The sequence below is a fragment of the Eumetopias jubatus genome, unplaced genomic scaffold, assembly GCF_037043125.1.
Source record: "Eumetopias jubatus isolate StellerSeaLion01/CBP00866 unplaced genomic scaffold, mEumJub1_p1.0 scaffold_3, whole genome shotgun sequence".
Classification (NCBI taxonomy): domain Eukaryota; kingdom Metazoa; phylum Chordata; class Mammalia; order Carnivora; family Otariidae; genus Eumetopias; species Eumetopias jubatus.
The window spans coordinates 85,337,356-85,360,678 of NW_028274809.1; the positions used below are offsets into that span (position 1 = coordinate 85,337,356).

Consider the following 23,323-nt stretch of genomic DNA (forward strand, 5'->3'; position numbering starts at 1 on the left):
TTTATTCTATCTTCTACACTCTCCAAAATCGTTTTGGGTACTTTGACACATTTTGGTCTCTTCCATATGGATACTTCATGGTGGCAGAGTTGCCAGATGCTCAGGTTTTGTCACAGTCTTAGTTTTTCAAGGACTGTTGGAATATTCTTGGGAGAATCTCGCCTTGTTACTGAATCCTATGGAGTGGCAAAATACTAACATTTCTTTGAAAGTGTGTTTTTTTTTTTTTAAGACAAGGAGTTATTACAAAAAAGTTATTAGAATGTCCCATCTGAGTGTATTTAGCTTTGGGCACTTAGTAAGGGGGCAGTGTGTAATGAAATTCATGTGTAATGAGTTGGCATGGCATCTCTAATAATGAGTAATAATAGCAGTGTATATAAATTTGGGAATTAAAACAAAGTTATTTAAGATATCAAATGTTAACTCTCCTATAACTTCAGCCCTTTGTTTATATCTCAGTTGCCAAAATACAAAGATGAAGAACAGGATGTCAAGTCTGTCTTGTCTTATTATCTCTATCTATGAAATATATATGTATTTCAAATATGTATTTCATATATATAAAATACACGAAATATTTGCTTAATTGAATAGAATGTGCATATTTATAGTCCCAGATATTTGCTTTTCCTCTTTAATATTAATAGAAACCTTTCCAATCCCTGCCCTTCACACATACTGAACTAGAAATTTTCTTCATCTTTTTAAGGTCCATCTCAAGCATTGTCTCCTTTAAAGCCTTTCTGGCTCTCCTGAGCCAGTCTGAGGTTACTTTCTTGCTTCTCTTGTGGCATTTTGTGTATTTTCTGACATTCCCAGACCACGACTATATACAAATACAAAAGGGAAGAAAGGAAAGGACGGACCCAGAAGGGATGCATCCATTATGTGCTATGTGCAAATGTCTAATGTGGTGGAAGGAGGCTTGGATGGCTTTAGGTGACCTATGGTGTGTGACTCTCAGACATAGGCAATGGAAAATTCAAATAACAGTGAGCCTCAGATATCTGTAAGGAGGCTGTAATGCGTATTTACACCCATGTTCAAATATTTCTCTCTGTATTATGTGGAGAGAAAGGGAGGGGCATGGTCAAAGGCAGTTTTTCTGTTTGTTTACCCCCCCCCCCTCAGTGAGTGGGTTTTTTTCCCCCATTAAATGGAGAATATCTTATTCCCAACATCAAACTTGAAGCTGCTCCCAACATTGGAATTAGGAGGCAGGCTCACAAGCCACACCCCTGACTGGCTTCATTTCTGTCACTGAGTCTGTACTACTTCCAGCTTTGCCTCTGACTGGCTAACCCAGAGCAGGTAACCTCATGTCGTGCTCCTCAGTCACCTAGTAAGCAAGTGTGGCCTGAGGCATTTTATGAGCTGTCTATAAAATGGTGAGTCCCACATATAGTATAGTTATCAAGGGTGAGACCAAGAAAACTGTATCTTACAAAGTTACTGTGCCATGTAGGTTATGTTGAATGACATCAAGACTTCATTTTTAGATCATCTTAACAATATTGTTTATATAGTATTTTTATACCTTTCACCTGTTTTTCCCTCCTGTACCTATGTATGTATTAGTTACTTAAAAAAAAAAAAAGGCAATCGTTTAAGTTGTGATCAGGGGAAGCATGTGAAGGAAATGTTTTTATTTGTGAAACTTAGACAGCCATGCAGATTTTTAAATTTTCATTTTACTCTATTAAAATAGGAAGTGTTAGTTTTTAAAAAGCTAGCTTTCAAATGGTTTCCCCTTGGTGATACAGACTAGGAAGCACATTCGTAGAATTTTTACATTGTTGGCTTGATGAGAAAGAGACATAGCGTTAATAAATCAATGTTTATAAAAAATCTCATCTTTTAAAAAAAGGGTATGAAAGAGCGGGACACAGTCTCGGGACTCACACCTTCAGATTCTTTTTCTACCGCAGATGTACAATATTGTTTAATATTTCACTGTCCCAGATAGTTTCTGAGTGCCTACTGTGTACAGTATATTTTACTGGCTTTGACTTTTGTAATTAGTTATCTAGTGATACCCTTATAATTAAAGTGATGTGTAAAATAGCAAAACATTGGGGATACTGACTAAATTATTTCTGGGGAGGTAATTTTTCAGATGGCATATTAAGCACCAAATTCAGGGAAGATTTCAAAGAACTGTCTTGGACTTGCCAAAACAAACATAGGAGAAATAATCAAAACACCGGGATAATCTCTATGAGCAGCATAACAACAAAATGTCACAAATCAAATGATAGAACAGCTCAATAGACTACAGGAGTCTGGGAAGCAAATTTAAAACAAATACTCATAAGCACCAAAAAATTTAGGTCTTATGACCGATTATAGAAAGACTGAACATTTAGGAGACACTTTATTTTGTGCTTGTTAATTTTAGCAGTAGATGTGACTCAGTAAAAATAGCAAGTTACCATATTTTTCCTTGTTAGCTTATTCGTTATTTGGGCACAAAATACCTTACTTTTCCATGGTTGTCAGGGGTACTTTACTTGATATACCAGGAGGCAGTTACTATTATTGTTGTTGTTATGATTGCTTTAACTATTCCTGTGTCATAATATTCAAGCCTAAAGGATGGTAATATTTAAAAGCCACTCTGTTTGTCTATAGTTTGTTCCTCAGGCTTGTGCCTGAATTGAGCTTTATGTATCTATTTGAGCAGTAATCTTCCTGGCTTGACTGGTCACTGTGTCCTTAAATGTGTATAATCTTAGACAGCATAGGTAGTGTTGGGTTAGAGTAATGATAGGACCTATATCCATTGCCTTGGGTCTCTGGTCTTCCAACTTTATAATATTTAGAAATGAACTCTGGGGACTCATGAGTGGCATGAACTAAAGGGCAAAGAACATTCCAATATAAAATGATATGCTGCTGTTAAGGAATAGCCTACAATGGATTAATCATGAGGTGAATTATAAATATTTCACATACTAATTATATTAGTTTATGGAGATAAAACACCATATGAAGTGTTCCCAGCACACTCAGCTAGTTAGATGTGCTTTGCATGTTAATTGACTTAGTTCTTCCAAGGCTGATGATCATGAATCCCTGAAGATGACAGAAATCATCATCATGATATTGTACATTCCTGATCTTCGTACCAGGTTGACACCTACCTTCCCCCAAGAGTTCCCTTCCTTTGGATTGTATCATGAGTCCTTGATATTTATTAGGATGGTGAAGCAGAGAACAGTGCCTGAGATATTATTAGGGACCCTAAAAAAAGCAATGAGTTCAATCAAAAATGACATCAAATAATGCATCCTAGACTTGTGTTGTGTGCTCAAGGTAGAAGGTAAGTTCTTTCTTTTGGGGACAGGAGATACTCCCCAACTTGTTTTTAATGGTAGGAGTAAATATCATATTGAACACTTGACTATATGTAGAGAATCAGCCAGTTTTATTTTCTCAGCGTCACTGAGGTTATGAATGACTGACTCATTCATTCATTCACTTATATGAAAACATTTATTGAGCATCTGAGATAGGATAGTGAGCAAGGAAGATATAGGGCATGTTTGAAGAGAACTTAAAATCCAGAGTGGTACCTGTCATGTTAGGGAAACTATAGAATACTAAAGAAAAGAACAGTAGGTCTAATTTTTCTCATCAAGGAATATGTACTTTATTGGGAAAAAACAAGATAACGTATGAAATATTAGGGAAACATGTAAAGCAGATATGTAAAACTATGTAACAAACCAGGACCCACATTTTTAATGGACACATTTGGTGACCAGGCCCTTTTAGTTCAATTAAATTTCCAATGCAGTTTCTTTCATTAGTCTATTATCTGTTATCTTTAGTTACCTACTAGGCACTCCACTTATATCCACATTTGTAGAAACTGTCCCTTCATTTCTTCTCTTATTCCAACCACCGGTTTATTTTCTCCTTTTGTATTAAGGAAGGTTACCACTGCCCATCTGACTGCACAAGCTAGAAACGGCCTTACCCTTAGCCTGTTCCTCCAGTAACCAAGTCAATATTGCTGTTATCTTCATTGCTCTTAATACCAGCTGCTGCTTTCTAGCCCAGTGCCTGACCATGTTCTTGTTATTTCAGTAGGCTGACTCCTTCGTGTGATTTGGGGTGGCCACCTTGATTGTATGTCTCCAGGAGATCCTTCACTGATGGTCACTAGCTTTCCACTAGTTTGTCTAACTGTAATCACTCAGTAAATGATGAATGAAGGGATGAAATCAAACTATTCAGGTTAGTACGGTTCTTCTTCATACCATTTATATTTTTACTTCTGAAACACAGATGATAATGAGAAGTACAATTAACGGGAACCATTGAGTCACATTCTAATCTTAGACGACTCAAAATCAGTGTGGAATAATTGAAAAAAATAAGAGGCTTTGGGTCCAGATCAACTTGGGTTTGGAACTCCTCTCTGCCTCTTAGTAACTGCTGTGGCCTTAGCACATAACCAAACCTCTCATGCTTTAATTTCTTAATCAGTAAACTGGAAATAAGAGGATACATCTCTGAGGATGATTAAATTAGATGATATATGTAGAAAAATAAAACCCTTGCATTATTCATGGTTCTTTGTCTTCCTTTAGAATATGATCACATGGCTGTTGGACAGTCACGGCTTTAAACAAATTGGTTTTATCTTTGGATATATATATAGAACAACCCCCCTTATTTTGAGAGTGGTCGTGATGGTGATACTTTGATTCCTCATCCTCTCATTTTACTACCATTTTTCTCAGCCAATGAGCATTCACCACTCAGTTAAGGATAATAAGAAGAAATAAAGCATTGTTAGTATAAGTGTACAGTGGATCCCCGTATTGCTAACAGATAAAGTGTGAACTTAGAAAACTTCTTATGCTATATTCGGGTGCTTCTAGGTCTGATGGAAGACCACCTTTCCAGTTTTATTTGGTTCCTTACTTTTTTTTTTAACCGTCAACTTTAAGCAACCATTCCTCCTCTCTGACTGAATTCAAATAGCACTGATCGTTCCAGACCAAGATCTCAGGACCCAGGACTCCCTTGATACACAATAAACTTGACCTTTCCTGGTCCTCCACTGCTCTTTGTTTTCTCTTCCTCCTCTGGACTGATCGTCTTTTAGTACCTCTCCCTTCGTTTATAATCAGCCCTGCCCTGCTTTGTGACATTTCTTGTGCAGGACAGAGCTGTTACTTCTCTTTTTTCTTGTTACTTAATGTTTCCTGTATTTATGGCTTATTTTACCAGTTATATTGTCAGCTTCTTTTGAACAGGGGTGTTATCTTATACTTCTTAGTTTGTTGAGACTTAGTATTTTGATTTGTAGACTAACTGATAGATTATCTAAAACAGATATATCAATAAATGTTCTGAGTGGTTCATATTCCCTTATGTCTTACAAGAATAGTCTTAATAGGTTCTGGTCCCAGAATACATCAAAAATGCTTAAGTATACACACAGTAAAAATTGCAATTTATTTCTAATTTTTTTTTCATTACTAGACACATACTCCCTGTTTCTTCCTTTCTTGTTACCAGCATAATTACTGGGTGTCTTTTATGGATTAGACACAATACCAAGAATGAAAGGACTTGAGAGTTAGCTTGAATAACTTGAGACACCTAAATTTAAGTGGCTCCTTTAGCTAAAAAAGCTCATATATATATATATATATATATAATTTGTCTCCTTAGGCAGCTGTGAGGCAGGTGAGAGTGCTGATGACTATGGACTTTGATTCCCTGCCTTCTGGACACGTGTTCTTTACACAGTATTCTCCTGACCATAATGATAAGCACAGGAAAGGAACATTACATGGTGGAGGAAAAAAGCAAAACTGATTACTTGATGCTACCCTATGGGACAGGCTTTGGGAAGCTGGATACTCTATTTAACAGCCTGTAAATTACCCATCATGGGAATCTGGAAATTAAATGACTACATTTCCTTTTCCTTTAGATAAGACTTCCATCTTGTATTTTTAATTGTTTTAGCAAATGGAAACATTTTGTTATGCTTGTTCTTGAAGGTTTTTGAAAATCCATAGCATTTAAACGTGCAGTTGAAATGGTCTAATTAAGATGAAGTAGCTGACAACTAAAGCATAGTGTGTTAAAATGAATTTTGCATATCAATGATTAATGAATATTAGAACTCTGTTATCATTCTACACAGGTTTTACAAATTAAAGAAATATATATTTAAGCCAAAGACTTTTGAAGGGTTTGGAAATAATTTTCATTTATGCATGTATGTGTTATTGAGCTCCTATTATATTGGAACATTATCACCACACTCTGGGAGTGACAAAGTGAAGGAAACGATAGTGCTCCTCTGTTTCACATCTTATATCTGGTTCATCAGCAAACACTGCCGTCGGCCCCTTCTAGTCGCCTCCAGCACTACCATCTTAACGCAAGCTACCATCACTTCTTTCTCTTCCCCTGACTGTTCTCCTGTCTCCTGAAAAGATTCCTTACAGTCTGTTTCCCATTCAGTAGTCAGCGTAAAGTTTTCTGCTACTAAAAAGCAATAAAACAGCTCATGAAATACATAAACAAATGTAATAGCAATACAAGAGGTTATACAAGAAAATTTTTAAACTTTATAGATAGGTGAATATAAGAGTCATGACCTGGTTGAAGATACTATGACACATCACATCATGAAGTCTGTTAAAAACCATATTTCAGAAATAATTTTTAACATAGTAAAACATCATGTTAAGTATTAGAAGCAAAAGAAAAAAAAATCTATGCAGTAACGGCACTAATGTATATATACTACAAAGTGAAAAGAAAAAAAGTGAATATACCCAATATGCATGTATAACTTTGTCATTTCCCTTCTTAAAAATCCTCAGTCTCTTTCCCATTGCTCTTACCATAATATCCAAAATTATTTTCATAAGAGCTTTTCTTCCAAAGGCTTCCAAACTTCCTTAGCCTCTTCTCTGTCCACTTTCATTGAACAAATTCCTTGCTCCTTATTCAGTGCCCCCACCTGCCAATTTTCTTTTTGCCTTAGCTACTTTATTTTCCATCTTATGTCCATCATTTAACTTAGTGCCTTGCAAATAATGGATGTTCAACATATACTGGCTAAATAAGCACCAGAATGAAAATAGTGGCTATTTCTTTTTTGGAGGTGGTTGCAGGTGATATTCACTTAATTTATATTTTTTGTACTTAAAACATTTTCTGTTGTGAACATATGCTTTCTAATTATCAGGAGGAAAAATAAATAATGCCATTCCAGAATTAGGTAGGTGAAATTCAGCAAGTCAGGAGGAACTTAGAAATTAGGTTATCACAAGCAGGTCAGGGTCCAAGAAAATCAGTTCAGTGAGGAATTGCATTCAGGTATCATGGGTGAAGTGTTGGATTGAGGAAATCTGGTCCATCCACAGCTGTGCTTTCCCATACAGTACCCATTACTTTATGGCTATTTCATTTAAGCTTAAATGAATCAAGTTCAAGTCACTTTAAAATTTAGTTCCTCCATAGCACTAGCTACATTTCAAGTGCTCCATAGCCATATGTAGCTAGTTGCTGCTACATTGGATACTATATGCAGATATAAAACATTTCCATCATCACAGAAAACACCATATCACAGAAAGTATAGGATCTAGAGTCCTAGAGAGTGTATATCAAGGAACAAGAATCAAGAAAAGCAGCAGTGGAACAACAAAGACTTTGGTAATGAGGCTGAGCAACATGAATCTAGACAAGGAGTTTAGGTAGTGAGCAAGGAGACATGACTGGAAGAATGGAATTTACTCTTTTGTCAAAGGCTTACTGAAGCCCTGCAAAGAATTATTTAAGAATTCAACCCAAACTAGGATCTGTGTTAAATTGTGTACTGTATCTTGTTATGTGATAAAATTGCTAAATGGTTTTGTGGGGTAGAAGGGCCCATTGAAAAGATTTCATGGAGTGAGATTGAGATAACTTAGTTCATGAAGTATTATTACTAGATTGCATGGTGGTGGTTGGAATATGGAATGTCTGTCTTCTGTTTCTCATTTCACTGCCCTTCCATACCCTTTAAGATAATAAAAGTATGCACTGTGATAATAGTGGTCCCATTCCTACAGTGCTTAGGTATATTTCAGCATCTCTTTTTATGTATTAAGAGAATAGAGTAAAAGGCAAATAACTAGTTTATTCAAACTGAGCCAGAAAATAAAAAGTCTCTAATTTTGAATTTCATTATGTTGAATGATTTTGGATTCTTTAAGCAAATATGACTCAGATTGTAGATATAATGTGTATTGGAAACAATTGAAACATGTGTATGGATACAGCCCCACTATAGAACGGTGTTAATGTGGTTGGAGCAAAGAGCATTTTGGTTAGACGATTATAATAGCAGCTTACTTATACTTTTGGTGAGATGGTATAAGCTAATGATGTAGCCGTTAATTTGAATTTAGCAGACATTTTAAATATAGGTTTCTCTTACAGAGACAAAAGTTGCAATTTAAAGCTCTTTGGTGGTCTAAAAACAACTTAATTCTGTAGTAGCATGGGAATAAGTACTAATCCAGCTTACACAGTGATTGTACTATGTCATGTTTGTGAAAGATTGCACAACCGCTTTCTCTGGTTTTTATGTTAATTTAAAAATATTAAACATAAAACCTTATAACATCTTCATGCTGAGATAAACTGTTCAATTTAACTTGTGCTCAGGCAGCAGCTGTCAGGAATTACCTTGTTCCTAGTGGTTTTTGCTATCACCTTGTGCCCTTTCCTGTCAGAGACACAGTGTGGGATGATAAAGCTCACCTTGTTAGGATTTATTGCTTAAATAATACCTGAGGCAAGAAGAACATTGGAAGCCTAGGGTTTAGCTGCTGATCGAGTGATGCCATTCATTGTATTAACTTTTTTTTTAATTGTTGGAAGGGGGTAAAGTAAAAATTGCCTGTGAATCTTACCTGTGTTCCTTTCGTGGGCATACTCATTGCTTTTTTCCGGGGGGGGTGCCCTTGACTTAAGTATTTACGGAACTGCTTGTTGTCCAATTTACTGTTTTACAAGTGAAAAAGTAAAGAAGAAATGTTTTCCTAATGCTGGAGATAATTTCCACAATTTAGAAGTAGTGAGGGCTATTTCAAGATCAGTTATAAAAATAAAATGATTTTCCTGTTAATGATTGAACAAACTAAAGGAAGTGTTGGTGTGGGCCATCCCAAATGGTTAATATTATGAAAATCATTGCCATTTCACTTCTGAATGTATTACATTCTTTGATTTAGGAGGTTTTATTTGGAAGGCTCAACTTTAGATCTGGATTCCTTAATTATGGATCAGCTAGCAGGTAGGGTAAGGAGAGGAGGTGTATGGTAGGAGAAGAGTTGGTTAAACATTTGCTACAGATGGTCCATCCTGAGGATAATTCTCATGTTGGAAATTAACAATTGGATTATGACTAGAAATACATATATAATGGGTTTATTGTTTATGGAATGTATTTTTCCCTTCTACTCACTGCCATTTAATGCATATTTCCTCAAATTTGTGGTTTTGTAAATGTATAACTGAACAACAGTTGGAAGACTAGATCACTGAATTACAATATACCATTAATTTAGATTAATCAATTGTTAACCTTTTATCCATTCTTTATCTCTATGCAAATATATACATATGAATATTTATTGTTATTAGTAGCCTTTTAACTGAACCATGTAAGAATTAGTTGTAGACATGGTGACACTTCACGTGTAAATAATTCATTCTGTCTCCCAAGAATAAGTATATTCTTGTACATGACCATAATAAAATTATTACACTTGAGAAATTTAAGATTGATAAAAATTTAGTTTTATATTGAGTCCATATTCAGAGTTTTTGTCCTTATAGTGTCATTTATAACTGTCTTTTCCCCATCTAGTATCCAGTCAAGAATCACACATTGTATTTTGTTTTGGTATCTCTTTATTTTCCTTTAATCTAGATTTTTTTTTTTCCCTTTATGACATTGACATTTTTGGATATCAAGCCCTGTTATTTTGCAGAATATTTATCTGATTTTCTCCTCATGACCAAATTCAGATCAGGCATTTTTGGCAGGAATACTACATTGGTGATTTGTATCTTTGTCAGTGTACCACTTTGGGAAATACATATCACTTGTCCTGTTATTGTTCATATTAAGTTTGATGACTTGGGTAAATTGATGTCTACTAAATTTGTCCATTAAGGTACCATTTTTTCTTTGTAGTTAATAAGTAATATGGGGGCTGCATTTAATGAATTTTTCAGGCTTGTGTGTGAAAAACATTGAGCTTGCTCAGGTCTCATGATTAAGAATGAGTAATTGTTTGCAATAGTGTTGTATGGAGGGAGAGGAGGGGATATTTCTCAATAATTAGACTCACAAGTCATCATCCATTTTCTTTTAAAGAATAATATTGATTGAGATTAATATTTTATTGTTCTCTTTACTAAGGATCAGATTTGTAGATAAGCAAATATCTTCATATTTCAGAATTTTCAATCCAAGCTTTAGAAAGTCTTATACTTGGTGCTGGTGGTAGGCATGTTTTTGGACAAAATATAGTATTTTTTCATCATAATTTTTCTCCTTGCTTTAGTTGAATACGGACAATTAAAAAAATAAATACATCTCCTTTGTAAGATTTTTTACTTCAAAGCATTAAACCGTGGCATTAATACAGCAGTGTGGGTTTAAAGAGAGATCACTGCCTTTTGGTCTTATGTGCCTTTTTTAGTCCATGAAGAAGACACTTGAATTCCTATTTATGATATATGCACTTATCATGTAATCATTCTTCTTATGTGAAAGGCTAGTGCTGCAGATCATATAAACACCTGAAGTTAGCCATTTGGCTTGTCAGCAAGGGAGAATTTATAGTAGTTGTAATCATGGTAATAATAAGTATGATATTTTGTATTTATTAAGTACAGAAAAAAGCATTTGTAATGTAAGTGGTACACAGCCAATTTATATCCATGGGGTAATGAAAAGTACTTCAGGATTGGAAGACCAGGAGTCTCTGCTTTGCCACTTTATACCAGTGATTCTAGGGAAAAAAAAGAAGAAAAAAAAAAACTCTTAACCTTCTTGAACTTCATTTTTTAGAATGGGAATTAAAGTTGTAAGGGTCAAGTGATGCTACATTATGTTATAAAGGTGGCATTCCATCAAAATTGTGCCATCTAAATGTCCTCAGCTGTTCAGGGGAATGTAATTTGTCCCTCTTTTGTATCCATATGTGGTACACCTTGTTAGTGAAACATTTCCAGGTTGTCCTAGATAGTTATTACTCCTTTCTTGTTTCTCTTAATTGTTTATGTCACTGTTGCAGGCAGCATTTATCCTGGTGGGCTCTCTTGTTTCACCTTTTCTGTTCTTCTTAGTTAGACTCTGGCACACAGTAGGCATTTAGTAAATATTTGTGGAGTGAATGGGTAAATAGACATTTTCATTTATAAACATGGTAGGTAAGCTTTCAGTTTCCTTTTTTCCACAAAATAAGGTATCAGCTTTCTTTTTTATATTTATGTTTTTATATAAGGGGTTTTATAGATTATACATCCGGTGCCATTAGCAGTCCAGTAATGGAGAATAAAATATTAAAAAAAGAAAAAACACAAAATATTGCAGAGCAGTTAAAAAAAAGGGAGGGAGGAGGGACAGTGAGAAAACATGCCAAGAGAAAAAGACCACACTCGATAAGTCTATTGCATAAATCAAAAGGGTTTATGTCATAACATGAACATGTGCCATTCCTGCTCGTATATTGAATTTCAGTAGTTTGTTGCATAAAGAAGTGAAGTGTAATGAAACTGGCAAGCAAAGTATTCCCCAGTCAGCCTTATCTTTGTTCCATTTGTCCTTCAGATAGAGCTTTTCTTGCCTTTTTCAATAAAATCCATCCGGCTTTTTTTTTTTTTTTCTTTTTTCTTTTCTCTCTTTCTTTCTTTCTTTCTTTATTTTTTTTTTTGCATCTCTCAGTAACTGAGCTGAGAAGACCAATGAGATTCGGGGCTTTTATAGTTCTTAGCGGCTGCTTTTTAAGAGATCAAAACTTAGAATGCTGCTACATGGTATTAAGACTTAAGTATTGATGTGTCCCTATAGGGGATATGTTTTTCTTGGGGTAGGAAGAGGGAAAAGGGGAGAAGGGTGAAGGATGACCACTTCAGGCATGCTTGGGACAGTAAACTTTAATGTCCTTGTTTCCTAGGATCCTCTTTGCAAGCTCAGTGCTGAACCTGACCGAACTGGCTGCCCTTCGACCTGACCTTGGGAAATTGAAAAAGATTCTGTACTTCCATGAGAACCAATTGGTATATCCTGTCAAGAAATGTCGGGAGAGGGATTTCCAATATGGATACAACCAAATTCTCTCATGGTAGGTATAGAATGTATCATTATATTTAGTCCTTTACCACAGTTTTCTTTATAGATAGTTAGCTTTTAAATCTGGAGACCTACTGTACACTTATTTTAAAAACACCTTAACGTGGGTGCGTATGTGTAAACATACCTTCCACGGTAGTAACTGCTTGTGCCTTTGCAGTATATGTATATAGAGGAGAACAGCCAATCCTTTTATAAAATACATGTAACAATCTAATTATATTTTGAACTAGTTATCTGACTATTTTCTACAACATTTAAAATAGAATCACAGTGTTTACACGGGACTTTCTTCCCCCCTTGATTCCATCATGTATTGTTTAAGGGGTACTTTTAGAAAAGAGCGGTTAGTCAGGTCTCATTTACCAACCACTTTCAATATATATAGAAATTTATAGAGGAAGAAATAGAAATTAGAACATAGTAGAACAAGGGGGTTTTGTCCTTTTTTTTTTCTTATTGTCTATAAGAGAAAACTATGGAAAATGAATCTTTAGGTGGTTGGGTTTTTTTTTTTTCCCCTCATTGAGTCTTCTGAAATTGCATAGCCTTAAAATACCATGACATTTCAAAGGTGATGGTCCTTCTCTGTTGTTACTTCAACAAAATGTATCTCTTGAAGCTTAGTTAATGAAAGAAGTTAATAACAACTCTGAAACGGCTTTGTGATTGGCTCCTACTCACATAACTGTAGCAATCAAATAGAATCAGGTTGGCCATGATTGGGTACATCTTACTCACCTTTTTTAATAGTTATTAGCAGTTGGGATTGATGGCAGACTCCCAACTCTTACAAGCATATTCCATAGTTTAGTTGACATAGAAAAACAGCTATATGGTAATATTTCTGTGTTTTGAGCATTTTGTAAATATTTTCCTGCAATCATTTTTACAAGCTGCTTCAATTGTGAAGTAGCAGCACTATCATAGAGTGGAACTGCTTCACGTCAAATGTCTCATAAAAATGCAACCGTTTTAAAATTTCATAATAAAATTAAAATACTTTATTTTATATTGAAACAGAGAAGGGAAATATGTTTTAAAAATAAAAATAAAATCATTTTGTGCTTTATCAATATGGAAAACATTTGTAATATTCTCTCGATTTCTTGAATTAGCATCATTCTTTTCCTCTGATAGTGTGTGTTTATTACCCCTGAGAAATAACTGGGGGAAAAAATTAAGTCTATTTTTCCCTTTATGGGTGGCTTTAAAGTTAATGGAAGTTACACCCACTCATATCGGAGCAGAAATACATGAGAAGAATATTTCTGGAGACTGTCTTGGATCTTTAATTTAGCATAGACTGGGTTTTTAAGAGCGTAAGTAGTTGGGTTGCCTGCCCGATGAGGGCAGATGTCTATAAAAAAAATTTAGCTCACTGCCCCTCATCTCTCTATTTTATAAAAGATTGTTTTTGGTCAAAAGGAATGAGACTATAAAAGCCCGTACATGGTTTTCCAGCATTGCTCTTCTCAGGAGGGTAAACTGATAGACAAGCTCGGAGAGAAAGAAGTAGACTCGATCATTGGTTGGACTGGTAATGAGAAAAAAATGATTTGCCGTTGTCCAGAGGAAAAATAAGAGTGTCAGAAAGCAGTTCTGTTTCAGATTCTCTTCGAAAAGTATGAGTCTTGCTTCCTCAAATGTTTCTTTAGTTTTCTTGCTGACTTCTGCTTTTGTTGGCATTGTCGGATTTCTTTCTTGACCAAGTGGCAGTTAAGGACTTTAGAGGTGACTGACATAAACACTCACCTTAAATAGAGGTTTCACTAACCCTCTGACTTATGAACAAATATCGTAACTGTATATTATGACCTGTGGGTCGCTATTACAATATGTGACATATGGTGAAAACAGACTAGCTGTAAAACATCCTTCAACTTTTGGTCTATTATTATATTGGCTTCTTTATTGCTTGCTGTTGTGTCAGCACTTCTGTGACATTCTTTTGTATTATCCGTGCTGTTATCACCCCTACCCCCAAATTTCCCCTAAGTTGCAACCAAAAAAAAAAAAATACTTGTAGGGAAAAGCAGTTTTGCAGGGGAGGCATAAAGGTGGCAGTTCAAAGTTCCTTTTGTAGGCTTTTCCTTCTGCTGTGTATTAATGATAGAAACTTTGGCTGTCCTCAGTAAACGGGGGATTTGCTATGGTATTCCTATTCTGTAAGCTCTGCCTCTTCATTTGTGTTTTGCAGTCTTACAGACTTATGTGTCTTTTCCATTTTTTGATTTATCACTTTTAAGGTGAAATAAAACTAACTACTATTTGAGTTTATATACCTCCTCACTAAAACATTTGTGTGCATTTTACTGAGATCCAGAGACACTGAATCATTGCTTAAAGCGAAGAGGACCATTTAAAAAAATCAAACCAATAATTTATTAAATCAGTTTTTTGACCCATAAAGGGGATATACTACATATTCAGGTTTTATCTGGGCTTACTCCTAGTTATCACTTGTGTTCATTGGTCTTCAAGAAAATGTTTTAGGCAATTCTGAACACTGTTGACATACTTATGACATCTAAATTTGTTATCACATTTCCTTATAACAATGTATTTTAGATTTTTTGTATTTAAAAAATATTAAAGTGGGGAACACAATCTTTCCATCAAAAGTAATAGATAGTATTATATTTATTTTGTTTAATTCTGAAGGTCCGTGGTGTTGTGGTCCTTCTTCTTTGACTACCCCAAATATAATATAATAGTAAAATAAGTTATTTGTAGAGGTCCCATATAATCCTTCCTGTAGAGTTCCAGAACTTTAAAAAATCTAATGGTTTCTTGAAGCAAGGATTAAACAAGAAATAGACTTTAACCACATGTTTAAAGGTGTGCTTTTGTGTGTAATAGCTTTATCTGAACTAGCCTCCTTGCAGGTACTGAAAAGTATGTCAGATGTTCTCTTCTCAGTAGTATGGTGTAAAATGGTGTATATCGCTGACATAGAAATCCAGCATGGGTATGTGGGCCACAGAGAAAAAGGTCCTGCTGTACTTAGTGCTGTTCATAATACAGAAAGTCCTGACACTGCAGAAAAACAAACTTTGTTTGAAGCTTCATAAGATCCCAATACATCATTTAACTCCTCCCTTGCCTTTCCTCCCTGATGCCAGCAATCTAACTTACCATGATACAATGGGAATGAAACTAACTTATCTATTAGAGGCAATTTAATAAATACCGATGGGAAATGCAGAGTTCTTTGCAAACCCAAGTACAGTGTAAACTCTGTACAGTGTAACACAGAAGTCTTGTTCTTATAAAAACTAACTGTGAATGAGTGTGGGTTCATCCTTTGCATTTATCCCTTCCCTTTCCAGCCTGGTGGCTGATGTGGTGGTGTTCAACTCGGTTTTTAATATGGAGTCATTTCTTACCTCTATTGGAAAATTTATGAAGCTGATTCCTGATCACAGACCCAGGGATCTGGAAAGCATCATCAGACCCAAGTGCCAAGTTATTTACTTTCCCATCAGGTTTCCTGATGTGAGCAGGTCAGTATGTTTGACTCCATTTTTAATATTATGTCATAAATTATTACCCAAATGTATAGAAATTGGTGGTGTCCTTCCAATTTTAACTTTTCAGTGTAAGCATGTAATTAAAGAATCGAGTTCTATTTCACCATGCTGTGATTTACAGACATTTTAAATAATCATGTGTCCAGCTGATGCCTGAATGGTTAGTTCTGATAGTGAGTTCATCCTTTCTTTAGTGTTATTTATTGGTTTCCTCAAGCAAGCTGCTTTGGCTTTTTTGACACTTACTGTTTTGTTTCTTTATTTGTTGTTTTGTTACAGAAGTCATTGTCAAGCATATTTCTCAACCTTTGCATTCAGCTTATGCCCCTGGGTTTGTATGTATATAGCAACTGTTCTAAGTAAGTCAGTGTTAAATTCACCGCTTGGGTTACTTTCATTTCCCATGCTATTTTCTTCTATTTTTTTCCTTCTTCCATTTTTTACTATTTATATTATCTTAATAAAGAGGTCTTCTGTATTAGGTTACAAATGCATTTAATTGCCATTTCTCTTTCTCTGTTACTAAGGACATTTTTTATTACCCTTGTTGCTGGGCCCACCCTGAATTAGCAGTGAATGATGTGGCTCAAAGGGAACATTCTCAAATTCCTTTTCACTTCTGATTAAACCTAGCAAAATGGTTTTTCTTACCAGTAGGAATATTTCTCCCTTGTGAACAGAAAGTTTACTTCGATGGGACTCATACTAGCTGGGGATGCTGCTGTTTGTAACTGACGATGTCCTTAAAAAGAGTTCAGGGACAGCTGTTTCTTCCCTGTCCCTGAAAGGAAGGCAGGAAACAATTTAATGTCTATGCATGTTATGCAGGAGGTCAGCATTACCCTCTGTGTTCTCGATTTCCTGAGTGCACCCAGATTTTGCTGTGGGATCAGTAGTGCTCATCAGTGCTCTTAATGCTGATTTATTTGAGTGTTTTACTAGTTAATATTTCATTGAAGAAAAATCTGCCTCATACCAAATCAAGTTAGTGAGTCATAAAATTTAAGTTAGACAACCTTGCCCAATTCTTACTTTACGGAGTTCAGAAAGCGGAGGCTCAGAGAAGCAGAGACTGGCTTGTACTCATACTGCTGATTATTGTCACAGATTGGATTAAAGTTTAGACCCTATGATTTTTTAATTCAATTTTCTGTTTACTGTTCAAGCTTCTTATCACTATAGGTCATTTGTGAAAAACATTGAATCATTTATTTGCAGTTTTGACAACTGTCAGGCTAAGTGAAACTAAGATCAAAATTGATTTTCAGTTATATATGCATATATAATGTGAATTTATATATACATATATATAAAATATGTGGGATGAGAGAATTTCAACTTCTGGAAAATATAATTGTTACATTTTAGATCTGTGATTAGTTAAAACACAGTTTATATTTTAGGCCATATTTTTAAAATATGAACTTTATTTTTTGACATGTTTTTAAGGTTTTCATATAACGTACACTCAAAATGTACATCTTTAATTTAGCAGGTGATTATACTACATCTTAATTATTACCACTATAGAATTCCAAATAAATAATACGTTTTAAAATTCATTTGCATCTGATATATTCCTACAACATCATATGTTTAATACACCTGTGGCAATTGAATAGTTTATTAATTTGGACTATATTACCATAAATAAATCTAGCTAAATGGAAAAAGGTTAAGAAATATTGTGGCCAAGATAACATTCATAAGCAAGGTCTTAGCCCAGAGTGTTATTTGAATTATTTTCAAATGGTAATTTGCTTTATCCAACCCAAACTCATATAGTGTAAGTAAGTGATTATTTGCATGAATGACAATCATTCTAATGCCTGCAGTCTTAAAAGAGTATTATTTTGTTGAGATGTTGAAAAATATTTAATAATTCCAAAGGCAACATAACCAAGATGATTAAAAAAAAAAAACTTTTGAATGCTTCTACCTTTCTCCCTATATAAATATTGTTTGGTCATGGCAAAAATAAATTTAAGTAAAAACAAACTAGAAGATATAATTAAATTATTACTATAATGTGCTATAATAGTGTATACTATAATGGATATTAGTCAGAGAAGGGGAAAAGCTGTATTTCAGCAAAAAATATGAGGATTTCTAAAGTTGTTAACAGTTAAAATTCAGAGCATGTCGGTCTACATAGGACTTCAGTAATATTGGGCTTTGTGGCAACTGCTGTTACCTATTGCCCTCCTCACTCCTTACTGCCTTGCCTTTCTCAAAGACCAGAAAAATAGTTGCAAGAAAGAATATCACTTGAAACTATCATTATATGTATTTGGGGCACCAGGGTGGCTCAGTCAGTTAAGGGTCCGGCTCTTGGTTTCGGCTCAGGTCATGATTTCAGGGTCGTGAGATGAAGCCCTGCGTTGGGCTCCGTGCTCAGCAGGGAGTCTGCTTGAGAGTCTCCCCCTGCCCCGCCCTTCCCCTGCTCACGCTCTAAATAAATAAATAAATAAATAAATAAATAAATAAATAAATATCTTTTAAAAAAAGAAACTATCATTATATGTATTAAACATTTGGGGATGTGAAAGCTCTTAAACACTGGAAGCATACATACATGTATTTGAGTCTTGACTACCACTTACTAGCTCTGTGACCTATGTAAGTGTAATGACCCTGAACTTAGGTTCTTTAATATTATGATTATATATACTTTATCATCTCATAGGCATTGTAGTGACTAAAGGAAATAATGCACCTGTGAAATGCCTAGCATAGTGCCTGGTATGTAGTAGCCTCCCCAATAAAGACTACTTCATCTTATTAATTTTCCCACTCCCATTGTTATATTACCCATCCATGTGCTTCTGGGTGCATATTCTTTTTCTTCATACCTATTAATATGGATGAACTGACTTTGCTTCCGTGTGAGGTCTTTGCCTCCACAAGAGTCCATCCTCCTTGCATACCTAAGGACTACTGTCCTAGCAATTTGTCCATCTCTGTTCTGCATCATCAGTTTTCCTGGCTTCTGGGTCATTACTATTAGCATAAGAAAAATGCCATTGGTTTTACATCTTTAAAATAGTTATTTCTTGACTCCACTTCTCCCTTCTGCTACTGCCTATTTTCTTTCTCTCTGTTAGTAGCAAAACCTCCTGAAAGAGTTGTTTATACTTGCTTCCACTTTGTTCCTACTGTTCTCTCTTATAGCTACTCCACTGAAACTGTTTTTGTCAAGGTTACTGATGACTTCCATGCCTCCCTAAATCCTGTGGTCAATTCTCAGTGCTCATCTTACTTAACATATCAGCAGCATTTGACACACTATGACACATTCTTCAGTTGGTTTCTAGCAACACACAGGTTGCTACTTCTCAGGCCTGTTGCTGGTTTCTCATCATTCGCCTGGCTTTGAACTTCAGACTGACCTTTAGCACTCTTAACACTTAAGGGATTGATGGAGGAAGAGCCCAGGATTGAAAGGAGAAGAAAAAAGAGTCAGGAAGTCAACACTGAGAAAATTATCCTCTGGAGCAAAGGGAAGGGTGTTTTAAGAAGATGGTCAGTAGTGAATTCAGAGAAGTAAGGTTAAATAATATCCTTGAATTTGACAATTAAAGGGTCAGTGGTACCCCATTCTGCATTCTGTTAACTCACAGAAAAGTTTCATGTGTTCCTTCTGGTAGCCAGAGAAAGCTAGGATCCAAGTCTGGGTGAGATCTCTTTCCTTTTCTGTCTCTTTGTCTCTCTCTGTCTCTGTCTCTGTCTCTGTCTCTGTCTCTCTCTCACACACACACACACACACACACAGATTCTGCTTCTCATTTTGTGGATGAAAGCACCAAGGTTCAGAGAAGTTAAGTGTCTCCTGGTAACCACACAGCTAGATATAGACAGAGCAAGAACTGGAACTAATATCTCAAAATCTCCATCCTATGCTCTGCCCACCACTTACTGTGAATGCAATTTCAGAGGTCTCGATTATCTGATTTCTCAGCTGACAGCAGATTAGCAGCATCACATTGGGGGTGTGATAAAGGCAGGCTCACTGACAGCAGTAAAAAGTGACAGCTGACTGACAGCTTGACAACAAGGGAGGAGAGAGAGAAACTATTTAAAAAAATATATGAGAAGTGAAAAAGCATAGCAGCCTGGAGCCATTATATGGCAGGGTGGGCAACTGCACACACTGAAGAACCCTTGCAGACATTTCTCCACGACTGTACAGCTTGTACATCACAAGGATCACTGTAAGGTATTAAAAGAGATGAAATGATAGCCAGTGAATTCTGTGTACAAATGGAGGGAAATGCATAGCTCTTTGGTGGAAATGATAAATAACAGCAAATGAAGGTAGACCTCATGCCTCACTCTAGGATGTACATAAGCCGTATGCACCTAAGGGAAGACAGGAAACATCTAAACCCTTCCCATGCAGTGGTAATATCTATAAAGCTTACGTGACCAGAGAATATTTCAGGAAGCTATCTTTTTTAGATCTTCCTGATTGGAGCCATTTTATGGACCAAATCTCCCTTTGCTGCTGGGGAGCATACATGGATCCTTTGGTACTCAAGGCACTCAGGCCTGCCAGATGATCAGTGGTCAACAAGACAGATTTTGCAATATTAATACCATGTTTGCCCTGTTTGGGCTGCTGTAACGGAATACCATAGACTGGGTGGCTAATCAACAACAGGAATTTATTTCTCATAGTTTTGGAGCCTAGCAAGTCCAGGATTAAGGCTCTGGCAGATTTGGTGTCTGAGGAAGGTCGGTTTTCTATGTTTGTGCTGTGTTCTTACATGATAGAAGGAGTGAGGGAGTTCTCTGGAGTCTCTCTTTTTTTTTTTTTTAATTTTTTACTTTATTATGTTATGTTAATCACCATACATTACATCATTAGTTTTTGATGTAGTGTTCCATGATTCATTGTTTACATATAACACCCAGTGCTCCATGCAGAATGTGCCCTCTTTAATGCCCATCACCAGGCTAACCCATCCCCCCCACCCCCCTCCCCTCTAGAATCCTCAGTTTGTTTCTCAGAGTCCATAGTCTCTCATGGTTCGTCTCCCCCTCCAATTTACCCCCCTCATTTTTCCCTTCCTACTATCTTCTTTTTTTTAACATATATTGCATTATTTGTTGCAGAGGTACAGGTCTGTGATTCAACAGTCTTACACAATTCACAGCACTCACCATAGCACATACCCTCCCCAATGTCTATCACCCAGCCACCCCATCCCTCCTGCCGCCCCTTCCAGCAACCCTCAGTTTGTTTCCTGAGATTAAGAATTCCTCATTTCAGTGAGATCATACGATACATGTCTTTCTCTGATTGACTTATTTCGCTGAGCATAATACCCTCCAGTTCCATCCATGTCGTTGCAAATGGTAAGATTTCATTCCTTTTGATGGCTGCATAATATTCCATTGTATACATACACCACATCATCTTTATCCATTCATCTGTCAATGGACATCTTGGCTCTTTCCATAGTTTGGCTATTGTGGACATTGCTGCTATAAACATTGGGGTGCACAGTACCCCTTCAGATCCCTACATTTGTATCTCTGGGGTAAATACTCAGTAGTGCAATTGCTGGGTCATATGGTAGCTCTATTTTCAACTTTTTGAGGAACCTCCATACTGTTTTCCAGAGTGGCTGCACCAGCTTGCATTCCCACCAACAGTGTAGGAGGGTTCCCCTTTCTCCACATCCGCACCAACATCTGTCGTTTCCTGACTTGTTAATTTTAGCCATTCTGACTGGTGTGAGGTGGTATCTCATTGAGGTTTTGATTTGCAGATGATATGATACTTTATGTGGAAAACCCGAAAGATTCCACCCCAAAACTGCTAGAAGTCATACAGGAATTCAGTAAAGTGGCAGGATATAAAATCAATGCCCAGAAATCAGTGGCATTCCTATATACCAACAAGACAGAAGAAAGAGAAATTAAGGAGTCGATCCCATTTACAATTGTACCCAAAATCATAAGATACCTAGGAATAAATCTAACCAAAGAGGCAAAGAATCTGTACTCAGAAAACTATAAAATATGAAAGAAATTGAGGAAGACACAAAGAAATGGAGTCTCTTTTATAAAGGTACTAATCCCATCGATGAGGGATCCACCTTCATGATATGATTATCTCCCAAAAACCATACCTCCTAATACCATCACATATAGGGGCAGAGTAGGATTTCAACATATGAATTCTGAAGGACTACAGACATTCATTCTGTAGCATGCCAGAAGATGAATATAATCTCAAGACTTGATGAGATGAGACTCATGACTCGGAAGCCTATTCTGCATTAGAGGGTATAGGTTAGATTGGAAATTAAGGAAATTTCACTGTGTATATCAAGAAGGCAGATTTCATGTAGAACTTCATGGTGTGTGACGGAAAGAATAAAGGAAGCAGTCCTGCAGTGCACAGAGCCAAACATCGGCCCGAGGAAGCCAGTATTTTCCTACTCTAGATCATGTAACTGCCGAACAGGCAAGGCCTGGTACAACTAGGGGATTTTATTTATCTAGGCCTTTGTGTGAGTCTTAGTCTAATGAAATCAGAACATTAGAGGGATTTGCAACTTGCTTTCTGACAGGGTCACCTTTAGAAGGTAGAGTTAACCATAACAGCTAACCTTACTGATTCTTATTAAAGCCCTGCATGTGCTAAGCCTTTTATACGTATTTTAGCATTTTGTTCTTCCAACAATTCTGAAAGCTATTTTCCATTTATAGTTGAAGAAACTCAGCCATAGAGAATGTAAATAACTTTTTGCCTATGGTCATACAGATAGTAAAGGTAGAACAAGAAATCAAATATTTTTTTATCTGATTTTAGAACCCAAATTCTTTTCTGTATTGCCTATCCCCCCAAAAGAGGTTCAGGTCCCTGGTACTTGACTCTGACCAGTGAAGAACAAATGACTTAGAAAATTGACAGAAATATTGACTGAAAGGGAGCATGTCCTGGTAATGTTATGAAAGAAAGGACTCAAGGCTTTAGAAAGCAGACTTTTAAAATGTTGAATTTTTAGAAAAAGAGGATACCTGAAGACGAATGAGAAATTTTAAAAAAGAATTCTGATAGTAAATTGAAGATAGGCCCGAAGAAGCAGAATAGGAAGAATAGTTCAGCAAAGGAACAGCTGTAGGCTCAGACCATTATTTCATGTATCAGAAAACCGTTTTTTTTTTTCTATTCGTAAATATATCTCATTTATCCAAACTCTCTTCCCTTACAGGTTAGCTTATAGCATGACACCTATCTTATTGGGCAGTGTCTGATCCATGACGTTAGATGTTTAGGATGGAGTTGACTGTGTCGGCACATCATCACATTCCTTCCATCTGTCTCCCCTACAAGATTTGGTACTGAGGGACCATTCATGATTTTCATAGAACGAGA

General features: G+C 36.1%; 1 protein-coding gene across 12 annotated transcripts in view; it reads left to right on the plus strand.

Annotated features, from left to right (window-relative positions):
• QTMAN (queuosine-tRNA mannosyltransferase) overlaps positions 1-23,323 on the plus strand; it is a 449,054-nt gene that overhangs the window by 176,027 nt on the left and 249,704 nt on the right. For all 12 annotated transcript variants that reach the window (XM_088021722.1, XM_088021716.1, XM_088021727.1 and 9 more), the window contains 2 exons: positions 12,225-12,392; positions 15,733-15,906. In XM_088021722.1, coding sequence (XP_087877848.1) covers positions 12,225-12,392; positions 15,733-15,906 — 342 coding nt within the window. The remainder of the gene's footprint in view (positions 1-12,224; positions 12,393-15,732; positions 15,907-23,323) is intronic.